The 13630-nt window shown below is 40.2% G+C and overlaps 1 protein-coding gene across 1 annotated transcript in view; it reads left to right on the forward strand.

The window, feature by feature from the left end:
• Positions 1-13630, forward strand: part of pth1r (parathyroid hormone 1 receptor) — a 99925-nt gene that overhangs the window by 65987 nt on the left and 20308 nt on the right. The window contains exons 6-10 of the mRNA XM_024009265.2: positions 3735-3921; positions 5654-5807; positions 7815-7875; positions 8449-8515; positions 8694-8788. Of these exons, the coding sequence (XP_023865033.1) occupies positions 3735-3921; positions 5654-5807; positions 7815-7875; positions 8449-8515; positions 8694-8788 (564 nt within the window). The remainder of the gene's footprint in view (positions 1-3734; positions 3922-5653; positions 5808-7814; positions 7876-8448; positions 8516-8693; positions 8789-13630) is intronic.

Here is a 13630-nt window from a genome sequence, read left to right on the forward strand (position 1 = left end):
ATTGAATCGTTTCATTTTTCTTTTAGGTGATTAATGCAAGGAAACCTCCCCATTATTTACAAATTTTTGTTTAGCGGAGGGAGAGTGTCAAGTCCAGGAATTGGTGTAAAGTTGTGTTCACAAACATTGCGCTCAACGTGACTTAGAGCCTAAGCCAGGCTTCTCAGAAGGGAGTAAATGTTTTAAGAGAGAGAGACCCTAAACTGGCACCAGGAAATCTACAGGACAAATTAGTTMAATCACACGTCTCGTGGGTCCCCGGGGGTCTGGGCTGACGTCCCAGCAGCGCATTCAGGAGCACTCCAGCTACATCTCCCTCTTCCCTTTAACATGTCAGGCTTTTAAAACCCTCAGACACAGGAGAGGCAGGTTCATAAATGTTTTCTGTGGAGAGACCGAGGGATACATACTGCACATTAGCACTGGTGTTTTTCCTCTTCCTGTTCACAAATTAGTTTCCCTCACCACTTCACAAATCAAAATTCCCCAAAGGAGAGCTTGTCCAATATCTTAATAGCCAGTTGAGAGGTGGCAGGTAGCTTAGTGGTTAAGAGCGTTGGGCCAGTAATCCCTAAGCCAATTAGGTGAAAAATCGGCCGATGTACCCTTGAGCAAGGCACCTTAATTGCTCTTATGAGTCGGTTTGGATAAGTGCGTCTGCTAAATGACTAAAATGTAGTAATGGGTTTGACTGCAGAGGTTAGACACAAGCAAATAATGATTCATGAGTTTTCTGCGGTTACTTGTTATATATACTCACTGCTTGCCACAGTAATACACTGTAGGCCTACACTGATATTGTCACGATCGCCGTCGTSGTGGAAATGACCGGACCAAGGTGCAGCGTGGTGAGCGTGCATCTTTCTTTATTATAAATGRCGCCAACAAAACAAGAAACAACAAAAACTAATGTGAAGCTTACTAGGGCTATACAGGCCACTAACAAAGACAACTACCCACAAAATACAAAAGGAAAAAAGGCTGCCTAAGTATGATTCCCAATCAGAGACAACGATAGACAGCTGTCCCTGATTGAGAACCATACCCGGCCAAAACATAGAAACACAGAACATAGAGTTTCCCACCCGAGTCACACCCTGACCAACCAAACATAGYMAATAAAAAGATCTCTACGGTCAGGGCGTGACAGATACAGGGCTGGGAATTGCCAGGGATATTATCACAATACTTACGTGCCGATACAATATATATTGCGATTCTCACAATTTTATGTGTATTGCGATTCAATACTGACATGTTATTGCGATTTGATGTTCCAAAAAGAATGCTCACTATATGTCTGCTGCAGAGAAACGAGAGAACATGAGGAAATTAGTTTTGATCAGTCATGGAAATATGAAAACATAATGGCTCGTTATTTAAAAGAAGATGGAGAACAAGCTATGCAATGAAATACCAGAGTTTTGGTGCAGGTACAGCCGAATAGCGCCAAATAACACTACCTAGCAATTGWCACTTGGAGTCAAAGTATCAATAAAATAAAATAAAATATTGTCCAAAATAATATGTAACTGTATCGATTTGTTCCCCCATCACTACACTGATAAGGGTTTTTAGAATATTCTTAGCCAAATTGGCTTCATGATCAATAATAATTTTATATCGCTGGAGGCTAACATTTGTTGCCAACATGGGGTGTCTGACAAATGCTTGGATTTACATGAAAGCAAATGTCAGAATATAGATAACCGTTTTTAGTTTGGTATAGCCTGTGTATCGACAACACAATACAATCCGACTCCAACTTCATCAAATTATCCCTTCAATGTTGGCAAGGGATGTTTTGAGGATAATGTGAGAAACTTTTGCTTGTCTGGGAGGAAATACGCATGCTCTTGGATCTGCTCAACACATGCTTGCAATTTTGTTTTTACAGCTCACTTTGAGCTCTGCAATTCAATATTTGTGCTTTTCAAGCCCCTAAATCTCAAGAATGTGTTATAGTCAGCGCGGAATTCAGCTGGCTCTAATTAGGATGAGTATTGTTCTGAAGAGTGTGAAAATACAAACACACGTACACTCACACACATCACGAACACATACAGTACCAGTCAAAAGTATGGACACACCTACTCATTCAAGGGTTTTTCTTTATTTTTACTATTTTATACAATGTAGAATAATAGTGAAGACATCGAAACGATGAAATAACACATATGAAAAAGTGTTAAACAAATCAAAATATATTTGAGATTCTTCAAAGTAGCCACCCTTTGCCTTGATGACAGCTTTGCACACTCTTGGCATTCTCTCAACCAGCTTCACCTGGAATGCTTTTCCAACAGTATTGAAGGAGCTCCCACATATGCTGAGCACTTGTTGACTGCTTTTCCTTCACTCTGCGGTCCAACTCATCCCAAACCATCTCAATTGGGTTGAGGTTGGGTGATTGTGGAGGCCAGGTCATCTGATGCAGCACTCCATCACTCTCCTTCTTGGTCAAACAGCCCTAACACAGCCTGGAGGTGTGTTGGGTCAATGTTCTGTTGCAAAACAAATGAAGCGCAAACCAGATGGGATGGCATATCGCTGCAGAAGGCTGTGGTAGCCATGCTGGTTAAGTGTGCCTTGAATTCTAAATAAATAACCGACACTGACACCAGCAAAGCCCCATCACACCTCCTCCTCCATGCTTCATGGTGGGAACCACACATGTGGAGATCATCRGTTCACCTACTCTGCGTCTCACAAAGACACAGCTATTGGAACCAAAAATCTCAAATTTGGACTCATCAGAACAAAGGACAGATTTCCACTGGTCTAATGTCCATTCCTCGTGTTTCTTAGCCAAAAGAAGTCTCTTCTTCTTACTGGTGTCCTTTAGTAGTGTTTTTTGTTGTTGCAGCAATTCGACCATGAAGGCCTGATTCACGCAGTCTCCTCTGAACAGTTGATGTTGAGATGTGTCTGTTACTCGAACTATGTCAAGCAATTATTGGGGCTGCAATCTGAGATGCAGTTAACTCTAATGAACTTATCCTCTGCAGCAGAGGTAACTCTGGGTCTTCCATTCCTGTGGCGGTCCTCGTGAGAGCCAGTTTCATCAAAGAGTGTGATGGATTTTGTGACTGCACTTGAAGAAACGTTCGATTGGCTGATTGGCTCAAACGCATTAAGAATGAAAAAAAATCCACAAATTAACTTTTAGCAAGGCACACCTGTTAATTGAAATGCATTCCAGTTGACTAAACCATGAAGCTGGTTGAGAGAATGCCAAGAGTGCTTTGATYACAGCTTTGCAGAAAGGGTGTCTACTTTGAAGAATCTCAAATATAAAATATATTTTGATTTGTTTAACACTTTTTTGGGGTTATTACATGATTCCATATGTGTTATTTCTTTGTTTTGATGTCTTCACTATTATTCTACAATGTAGAAAATGGTTAAAAAAAATAGAAAAACCCTGGAATGAGTTGCTGTGTCCAAATGTTTGACTGGTACTGTACATACAAACACACTCACTGTGGAAAACTCTTCCCCCCTCCACACACTTACCACCTTGATAAGATTTAAACATTGGTTCCTAGTGTATTAACGGCTTAGTAGCGTCAGTTTCTCAGAAGTTTTGCACAAGCATTTCTGTATTTCTTTCAATGATTGTCTTTGGTTTGAGTAAGCCAATAGTATGACCTAGTATTACCACAACACGACTATTGCTTGTCACTGTGAAGATGATATCTTTTTTTGTATATTTATCTCCTCCACTCATCCAGGCGGTTGCATTGTACCAGGAACTACATCCACATGCACCTGTTTGTGTCTTTCATGCTGCGAGGCATCAGCATCTTCATAAAGGATGTGGTGCTATACTCTGGTTCTGCCCTAGAGGACATGGAAAGAGTCAGTGTGGAAGATCTCAAGTCCATCACTGAGGCTCCTCCAGCTAACAAAACCCAGTTTGTAAGTACCTAACATTGTCCCCAGACTATAGYAGGATTAATACGTGAGAATAGTAAGTACCAGGCTAAGGTAGTGAAGTTATTGACCAAGGCACCTGTGTAATTATTTACGTAGAACATATTTTCATAAATACAGTTCTGACTGTTTTTGTGAAACGTCTGTTCTAAATTTGTTGGATCATTGTAAAAGGCCGGACATAGTGATCAATGTAATCCAGGGACTATTCGATATGAGTTGCTAGCATTCAGTCATTCCAGCGTTCAGTACACATGACTCTTGAGGCGTTTCATTATGATTGTTTTATTACTTTCTCTCGCAGCATTTCTAAATAAGCTAAATCAATGCTATTTGTAAAGACTTGCCACAAAGAAAGTCTGATTATAAAACTGGATAAGAAAGCTAAGAGGATAAGTCTCTCTTGGCTCGCGCATATTATCATACCTCATGAAGCTGGTTGAGAGAGTGCAAAGCTGTCATCAAGGCAAAGGGTGGCTACTTCGAAGAATCTCAAATCTAAAACATATTCGGATTTGTTGAAAARGTTTTTGGTTACTACATGATTCCATATGTGTTATTTCATAGTTTTGATGTCTTCGCTATTATTCTACAATGTAGAAAATAGTAAAAATAAAGAAAAACCCTTGAATGAGTAGGTGTGTCCAAAGTTTTMACTGGTACTGTACATCAAAGTATCCTGGTAGAGGATTAGGACCAGTATTGGAGGTATACGCCTTATCAATTAATAAGCCTAATGGAACCGATCAGAATGTTTAGCTTAAAATGTTGATYAACTCTTAGTTCTTCARGTTTTAAGCYCAGCAATATGCACACGGCGGTAGGCCTACTRTCAAATGTTCCAAAATGCAATTTGCGGGAAAATTGCACTCTGTCCTGGACAGAGATGGACATTTAGAAAGAGGGGAGATATAATGATGCAACAACTATTATGGGTTGCTCATATGACAAGGATAATATCTTTGGCTGCCAGACAATGAAAGAAAGTTGATTTGAAAAACAATAGAACAGGAGAGCGGAAATGAGAAGTCTTTATAAAATAATTGCCTCCACGTTTCTATGGTGAGATTTTGGCTTTAGGTTACTTTGAAGCAGGGTAAGTCATGCCTCATAATATGAAGTAAAACATCCAGGTTTCATACAATTTAACGAACCAGAAAAATATAGTGATGCTAATGATAGGCTTAAACATCTTCGGGTGGGCCGTTTGAGGGGAAAAATGGCTAAATTTGAGTATACCCACTTCTCCAGGGACCACTACACCACTGAGTAGGACAGACAGAGGCATAGAGGTTGGCATCTCTTGGGGCATACACAGGCTAAACTACCAGGAATTCCCTGTTGTTTAATTCCCTGTATATTTTATCAACCTCTCCAGGTTTGAGCAATGCACAGTATTAATTGGATTAGAATAAATCTTTCATTGTACAAACCGTGCTTGGAACCTAGAAGTTTCATCATGGAGAGGCTTAAATGTTGGTTTACTCCCTGCAAAGTGAATACACATTTGTCAGTGTACACACTAGCCTTAGTGTTTCTGTATGTCACACAAGCCAAGCAGTATATAACAGTGCAAAGCAAGAGTGGATTCTAAAGATTCAAAATGTATGGCTTCAGGTCACTACAAGAAGAACCTTGTGCTTGTGACCATGAAATAGCCTATTGTATTTAGTAAATTCAGTATATTAGATGTATTTGTCTGTTGTGTTTCCTTTAGATTGGCTGTAAATTAGCAGTGACCCTGTTCCTGTATTTCCTGGCCACCAACTACTACTGGATCCTAGTAGAGGGCTTGTACCTCCACAGCCTCATCTTCATGACCTTCTTCTCAGACAGGAAGTACCTCTGGGGATTCACTTTGATTGGATGGGGTATGTGATGTCATAGCAAACAAATTTTTACTGCAGATTCACTGCTACTAATGAAATCAATAAGCTTAAATGAACCCCTTTAAAAAACAAATAGAGTTGAAGTCGGAAGTGTACATACACGTTAGCCAATATATTTAAACTCAGTTTTTCACAATTCCTGACATTTAAACCTAGTAAAAATTCCCTGTCTTAGGTCAGTTAGGATCAACACTTTATTTTAATAATGTGAAATGTCAGAATAATAGTAGAGAATGATTTATTTCAGCTTTTATTTCTTTCATCACGTTCCCAGTGGGTCAGAAGTTTACATACACTCAATTAGTATTTGMTAGCATTGCCTTTAAATTGTTTAACTTTGGTCAAACGTTTCGGGTAGCCTTCCACAAACTTCCCACAATAAGTTGGGGGAATTTTGGCCCATTCGTCCTGACAGAGCTGGTGTAACGGAGTCAGGTTTGTAGGCCTCCTTGCTCGCACGACCTTTTCGTTCTGCCCTACATTTTCTATAGTTGAGGTCAGGGCTTTGTAATGACACTCCAATACCTTGACTTTGTTGTACTTAAGCATTTGCCACAACTTTAGAGTATGCTTGGGGTCATTGTCCATTTGGAAGACCCATTTGCGACCAAGCTTTAACTTCCTGACTGATGTCTTATAGTTGTTCAATATATTCACATCATTTTCCGCCTCATGATGCCTCTATTTTGTGAAGTGCACCAGTCCCTCTGCAGCAAAGCACCCCAAACATGATGCTACCACCCGTCCTTCACGGTTGGGATGGTGTTTTTCGGCTTGCAAGCCTCCCCATTTTTCCTCCAAACATAACGATGGTCATTATGGCCAAACGGTTCTATTTTTGTTTCATCAACAGAGAACATTTCTCCAAAAAGTATGATCTTTGTCCCATGTGAAACTGCAGTCTGGCTTTTTTATGTTGGTTTTGGAGCAGTGGCTTCTTTTCTTGCTGAGCGGCCATTAGGTTATGTTGATATAGGACTGTTTTACTGTGGATATAGATACTTTTGTACCCGTTTCCTCCAGCATCTTCACAAGGTCCTTTGCTGTTGTTCTGGGATTGTTTTGCACTTTTCGCACCAAAGTATGTTCATCTCTAGTAGACAGAACGGCGTCTCCTTCCTGAGCGGTATGACGGCTGCGTGGTCCCATGGTGTTTATACTTACGTACTATTGTTTGTACAGATGAACGTGGTACCTTCAGGTGTTTGGAAATTGCTCCCAAGGATGAACCAGACTTGTGGAGGTCTACATTTTTTTTCTGAGGTCTTGGCTGATTTGTTTTTGATTTTCCCATGATGTCAAGCAAAGAGGCACTGAGTTTGAAGGTAGGCTTTGAAATACATCCACAGGTGCAGCTCCAATTGTCTCAATTATGTAATTAGCCTATCAGAAGCTTCTAAAGCTGGACATATTTTTCTGGAATCTTCCAAGCTGTTTAAAGGCACAGTCAACTTAGTGTATGTAAACTTTTGATCCACTGGAATTGTGATACAGTGAAATAATCTGTCTGTAAACAATTGTTGGAAAAATTACTTGTGTCATGCACAAAGTAGATGTCCTATCCAACTTGCCAAAACTATAGTTTGTTAACAATAAATTTGCGGAGTGGTTGAAAAACGAGTTTTAACAASAATTATTAACTATTTCATGTTTTCACACATACGGTGTGAATACTGTTATACACAGAACCCAAGAATAGTTCAGAGAGCTAGGCTGTACGGCTCCTGCATTGTACACACTGTGCGTGACGGTCATGTAAGCACAGCGCATACAATGTGGATGCTGTGTCGCCCAATTGCCTCGCTTTATTAACAGTATATTACAAGGCTAATTTTGACTTGAACCCACTATAATAATTGGAAGAAAATTGCTGTATTTTGTGTTTAATCATTATTTGTGTGATTTATAGATCATTATAATCTGTTTTGCAGGGGTCTCAGCTGTTAAGTTGTTTTGAGATCTATCTTGATGTTCGTTGTTGATTTMCAGGGGTCCCAGCTATGTTTGTGACAGTGTGGGCAAGTGTAAGAGCCACCTTGGCAGACACAGAGTAAGTATTGCGCTGTAATCCCAATTTGTCATCATTGATGTTGGCTCRGAACACACAGTACTGTGCATTTGCCAGAATCTTTCATGGGAATGTGAGACAGAACCTTAGAACGTGTTCAAGAATCCCCTTAGGTTCATAGAATGTTTAAAGGCAGAGTGTACGTCTTCAATTTAATCGAAARCCACATTGCAGTATTTACACGGTAGTAACTATTTCCACATGGTTTTATAAAATCACAGAATTACTTTGAGTACTGTAGAAACATGCTACTACTAGCCTATCGCGTTGACTCCACCCTAAGGTAGATTCTGACCATTTTCAGAATAAGAATTGTGTGCGCGCAGGCAGTAGCTTGTACACAAGYACCATGCGTAAAACATTGCTATGGCAGGCTGGATTGAATTCCAGCCAAGACTTTAGAGCCTAGGACCAGTCTGTAAGGGTTGCCAACTTCCCCATGTGTTGTTGTTACACTAGGATATACCGAAATAGATTAGTTCCTGAAAGCGATTAGTTACACAATCATGCGTATCTATATTCGTTTTTCATAAATTCCCTGTTTATCACTTACAGGTGCTGGGACCTAAGTGCAGGCAATCTGAAGTGGATTGTACAAGTGCCCATTCTAACAGCAATAGTGGTAAGTAAACATGTCAATTGAAAATGTTAATTGGCATAATGGCATTTAACATTTTCAATTGACACGTTTAATTATCACAATTACTGACCACTATTACCACTATCTGCTTTCTGAGAGAGTTAGTAGTTGAGATATTGGGCTTTGGTGTGCTACATTGTGTCATTGTCTTTTATCAAAGGTGAATTTTATGCTGTTCRTGAATATAATCCGAGTTCTGGCCACTAAACTTCGAGAGACAAATGCTGGCAGATGTGACACAAGACAGCAGTACAGGTAAGAAGRCATACTCTGACTGTTCCTTCCCTGACTGCTTTATCATGACATGTATGCCCAAGCCCAGCTCAGTTAAWCCCTACCATTGTGTCGCTGAGTTGTCATAATGCTTCAGCAAATGTACATTATCCCAGGGGCGTTGGTAGACACAATATAAGTAACCTAATGTACAGTGCATTCGGAAAGTATTCAGTATTTTTCCACATTTTGTRACATTACAGCCTTCTTTCAAAATGTATACAATCATTTTTTCCCTCATCAACCTACACACAATACCCATAATGACGACCTGAAAACAGGTTTCTCTAAGTTTTTGCAAATGTATTAAAAATATAAAACATATCTTATTTACATAAGAATTCAGACCGAAATGTAGCTCTAGGGGAATCCTGTTTCCATTGATCATCCTTGAGATGTTTCTACAACTTGATTGGAGTCCACCTGTAGTAAATTCTATTGATTTGACATGATTTGGAAAGGCACATACCTGTCTATATAAGGTCCCACAGTTGTCAGAGCAAAAACCAAGCCATGAGGTTGAAGTAATTGTCCGTAGAGCTCCGAGATAGGCTTGTGTAAGCAACAGATCTGGGGAAGGGAACCAAAATGTCTTGGCTGTGGCTGTGAGAAATTTATGATAAAAAGATTGTGGGAGCTGTTTTGTTAGACTTCAGTGCGGCTTTTGACATTATCAATCATAGTCTGCTTATGGGGCTTTACACCCCCTGCTATATTGTGGATAAAGAGTTACCTATCTAACAGAACACAGAGGGTGTTATTTAATGGAAGCCTATCCAACATAATGCAGGTAGAATCAGGAATTCCCCAGGGCAGCTGTCTAGGCCCCTTATTTTTTTTTAAATCTTTACTAATGACATGCCACTGGATTTGAGTAAAGCCAGTGTGTCTATGTATACGGATGACTCAACACTATACACATCAGCTACTACAGCGACTGAAATGGCTGCAACGCTTAACAAAGAYCTGCAGTTAGTTTCAGAATGGGTGGCAAGGAATAAGTTAGTCCTAAATATTTCAAAAACTTAAAGCACTGTATTTGGGACAAATCATTCACTAACCCTAAGCCTCAACTAAATCTTGTAATAAATAATGTGGAAATTGAGCAAGTCGAGGTGACTAAACTGGCATGACCCTGGATTGTAAACTGTCAAAATATGTTGATACAACAGTAGCTAAAATYGGGAGAAGTCTGTCCATAATAAAGTGCTGCTCTGCCTTTTWAACAACACTATCAACAAGGCAGGTCCTATAGGCCCTAGTTTTGTCAAACCTGGACTACTGTTCAGTCGTGTGGTAAGGTGCCACGAAGAGGTACTTAYGAAAATTACAATTGGCTCAGAACAGGGCAYCACTGCTGGCCCTTAAATGTACAKGGAGAGCTAACATTTAATAATATACATGTAAATCTCTCATGACTCAAATTGGAGGAGAGATTTACTTCATCACTACTTGTTTTTGTAAGAAGTTTTGACATGATGAATGGACCAAGATGTCTGTTTAAACTACGAGRACACAGCTCGGACACCCATGCATACCCCACAAGACATGCCACCAAAGGTCTCTTCACAATCCCCAAGTCAAGAACAGACTATGGGAGGTGCACAGTACTACATAGAGCCATGGCTACATGGAACTCTATTCCACATCAGGTAACTAATGCAAGCAGTNATAAGGTCCCACAGTTGTCAGAGCAAAAACCAAGCCATGAGGTTGAAGTAATTGTCCGTAGAGCTCCGAGACAGGATTGTGTCAAGGCACAGATCTGGGGAAGGGAACCAAAAAATGTCTGCAGCATTGAAGGTCCCCAAGAACACTGTGGCCTCCATCATTCTTAAATGGAAGAAGTTTGGAACCACCAAGACTTCCTAAAGCTGGCCGCCCGGCCAAACTGAGCAATCTGGGGTGAAGGGCCTTGGTCAGTGAAGTGACCAAGAACCCGAGGGTCACTCTGATAGAGCTCCAAAGTTCCTCTGTGGAGATGGGCGACACTTCCAGAAGGACAACCATCTCTGCAGCACTCTCCCAATCAGGCCTTTTAGTTAGAGTGGCCAGGCGGAAGCCACTCCTCAGTAAAAGGCAAAAGACAGCCCGCTTGGAGTTTGCCAAAAGGCACCTAAAGGACTCACAGACCATGAGAAACAAGATTCTCTGGTCTGATGAAACCTAGATTGAACTCTTTGGCCAGAATGCCAAGCGTCACGTCTGGAGAAAGCCTGGCACCATCCTTATGGTGAAGCATGATGGTGGCAGCATCATGCTGTGGGGATGTTTTTCAGCGGCACTGACTGGGAGACTAGTCAGGATCGAGGGAAAGATGAATGGAGCAAAGTACAGAGAGATACTTGATGAAAACCTGCTCCAGAGTGCTCAGGACCTCAGACTGGGGTGAAGGTTCACCTTCCAACATGACAACAACCCTCAGGACACAGCCAAGACAACGCAGGAGTTGCTTCAGAACAAGTCTCTGAATGTCCTGGAGTGGCCCAGCCAGAGCACAGACTTGAACCCGACCGAACATCTCTAAAGAGACCTGAAAATAGCTGTGCAGCGACGCTCCCCATCCAACCTGATAGAGCTTGAGAGGATCTGCAGAGAATAATGGGAGAAACTCCCCAAATACAGGCGTGTCTAGCTTGTAGTGTCATACCTAAGAAGACTCAAGGCTGTAAACGCTGCCAAAGGTGCTTCAGCAAAGTACTGAGTAAAGGGTCTGAATACTTACTTAAATGTGATATTTCTGGGGGGTTTTCATACATTTGAAAATAATTCTAAAAAACAGGTTTTGCTTTGTCATTATGGGGTATTGTGTGTAGATTGATGAATGTTTTTTTTTTCATCCATTTTAGAATAAGGCTTTAATGTAACAAAATGTGGAAAAAGGCAAGGGGTCTGAATACTTTCCCGAATGCATTGTATATCCCTTTAACTGCCTTGAATGCCTGCTGATCCTACAGCTATTGTAAACAGCAATCATGTGCCTATGAACCAGAGTTATACTGTTAGCACTGAGGCGGTGTGCCCTAGTAGGAAGTCCACTGTGCAGCTCACCTACCACTAACATAAATAACATGAGCATGTCTACTTCTGCTACGCTTCCCAGTAAAGCAATGAAAACAATCAAGCATCCCAGAAAAGTGATAAAAATAGCCTATGTTAATATATGTAGCTTAAGAACAAGGTTAATGAAATCAATAATTTGATAGAAACAGATGACATTCATATTCTGAATCTCTGAAACTCACTTAGATAATACCTTTGATACAGTGGTAGCAATACATGGTTATAACATCTACAGAAAATACAGAAATGCCAATGGTGGATGTGTTGCTGTTTATATTCAGAACCACATTCCTGTAAAGCTAAGAGACAATCTCCTGTTTAATCCTGTTGAAGTAATATGGCTACAGGTTCATATGCCTCACCTAAAGCCTATTCTTGTGGGAAGCTGCTATAGACCACCAAGTGCTAACAGTCAGTATCTGGATAACATGTGTGAAATGCTTGATAATGTATGTGATATCAACATAGAGGTATATTATCTGGGTGATTTTAAATATTGACTGCCTTTCATCAAGCTGCCCACTCAAGAAAAAGCTTCTTATCAGTCAACCTACCAGGGTAGTTACAAACAGCACAGGAATGAAATCGTCAACATGTATTGATCACATCTTTACTAATGCTGCAGAAATTTGCTTTAGAGCTGTATCCAAATCCATCGGCTGTAGGGATCACAATATAGTAGCCATATCTAGTTCCAAAGGCAGGGCCTAATATAGTGTATAAGAGGTTATACAAGATGTTTTGTAGTGATTCCTATGTTGTTGATATAAATAATACTTGTTGGTCTGTAATGAGGAGCAACCCAGAAGCTGCACTTAACACATTTATGAAATAGTTGTATTCTAGTTACTAATAAGCATGATGAGGAATTGAAAAATTGTATGGTTGAGAAGGATGAGAAGGATGAGGCAAAAGGAATGGCAAATAAGTCTGGCTGCACAACCATTTGCCAAACATACTTCAAATTGAGAAATCATGTGACTAAACTGAATAAAAAGAAGAAACTACACTGAAACAAAGATAAATTATATCAAGAATGATAGTAAAAATCTTTGGAGCACCTTAAATGACATGTTGGGCAAAAAGGCAAACTAATCATTCATTGAATCAGATGGCTCATTCATCACGAAACACACTGATATTGATTATTATTAATTAATTTGTTTTTCATTGGCAGGATTCGCATGGCATGCCAACATCAAACGCTGACACTAAACATCCAAGTATAACTTATCAAATTATGAAAGACAAGCATTGTAATTTTGAATTCTGTAAAAATGAGTGTGGAGGTGAAAAAAGTATTGTTGTCTATCAACAATGACAAGCCACCGGGGTCTGAGAATTAATGGGAAATTACTGAGGATAATAGTGGACGATATTGCCACTCCTGTTTGCCATATCTTCAATCTAAGCCTACGAGAAAGTGTTTTCCCTTAGGCCTGGAGGGAAGCAAAATGAATTCCGCTACCCAAGAATAGTAAAGCTCCCTTTACTGGCTCAAATAGCCGACCAGTCAGCCTGTTACCAACCCTTAGTAAACTTTTTGGGAAAATGTTGTTGACCAGATAGAATGCTATTTTACTGTAAACAAATTGACAACACACTTTCAGCATGCTTATAGGGAAGGACAGTCAACATCTAGCACGGCACTTACACAAATGACTGATGGCTGTGAGAAATTTATGATAAAAAGATTGTGGGAGCTGTTTTGTTAGACTTCAGTGCGGCTTTTGACATTATCAATCATAGTCTGCTTATGGG

Source organism: Salvelinus sp. IW2-2015, linkage group LG19 (assembly GCF_002910315.2).
Source record: "Salvelinus sp. IW2-2015 linkage group LG19, ASM291031v2, whole genome shotgun sequence".
Taxonomy (NCBI): domain Eukaryota; kingdom Metazoa; phylum Chordata; class Actinopteri; order Salmoniformes; family Salmonidae; genus Salvelinus; species Salvelinus sp. IW2-2015.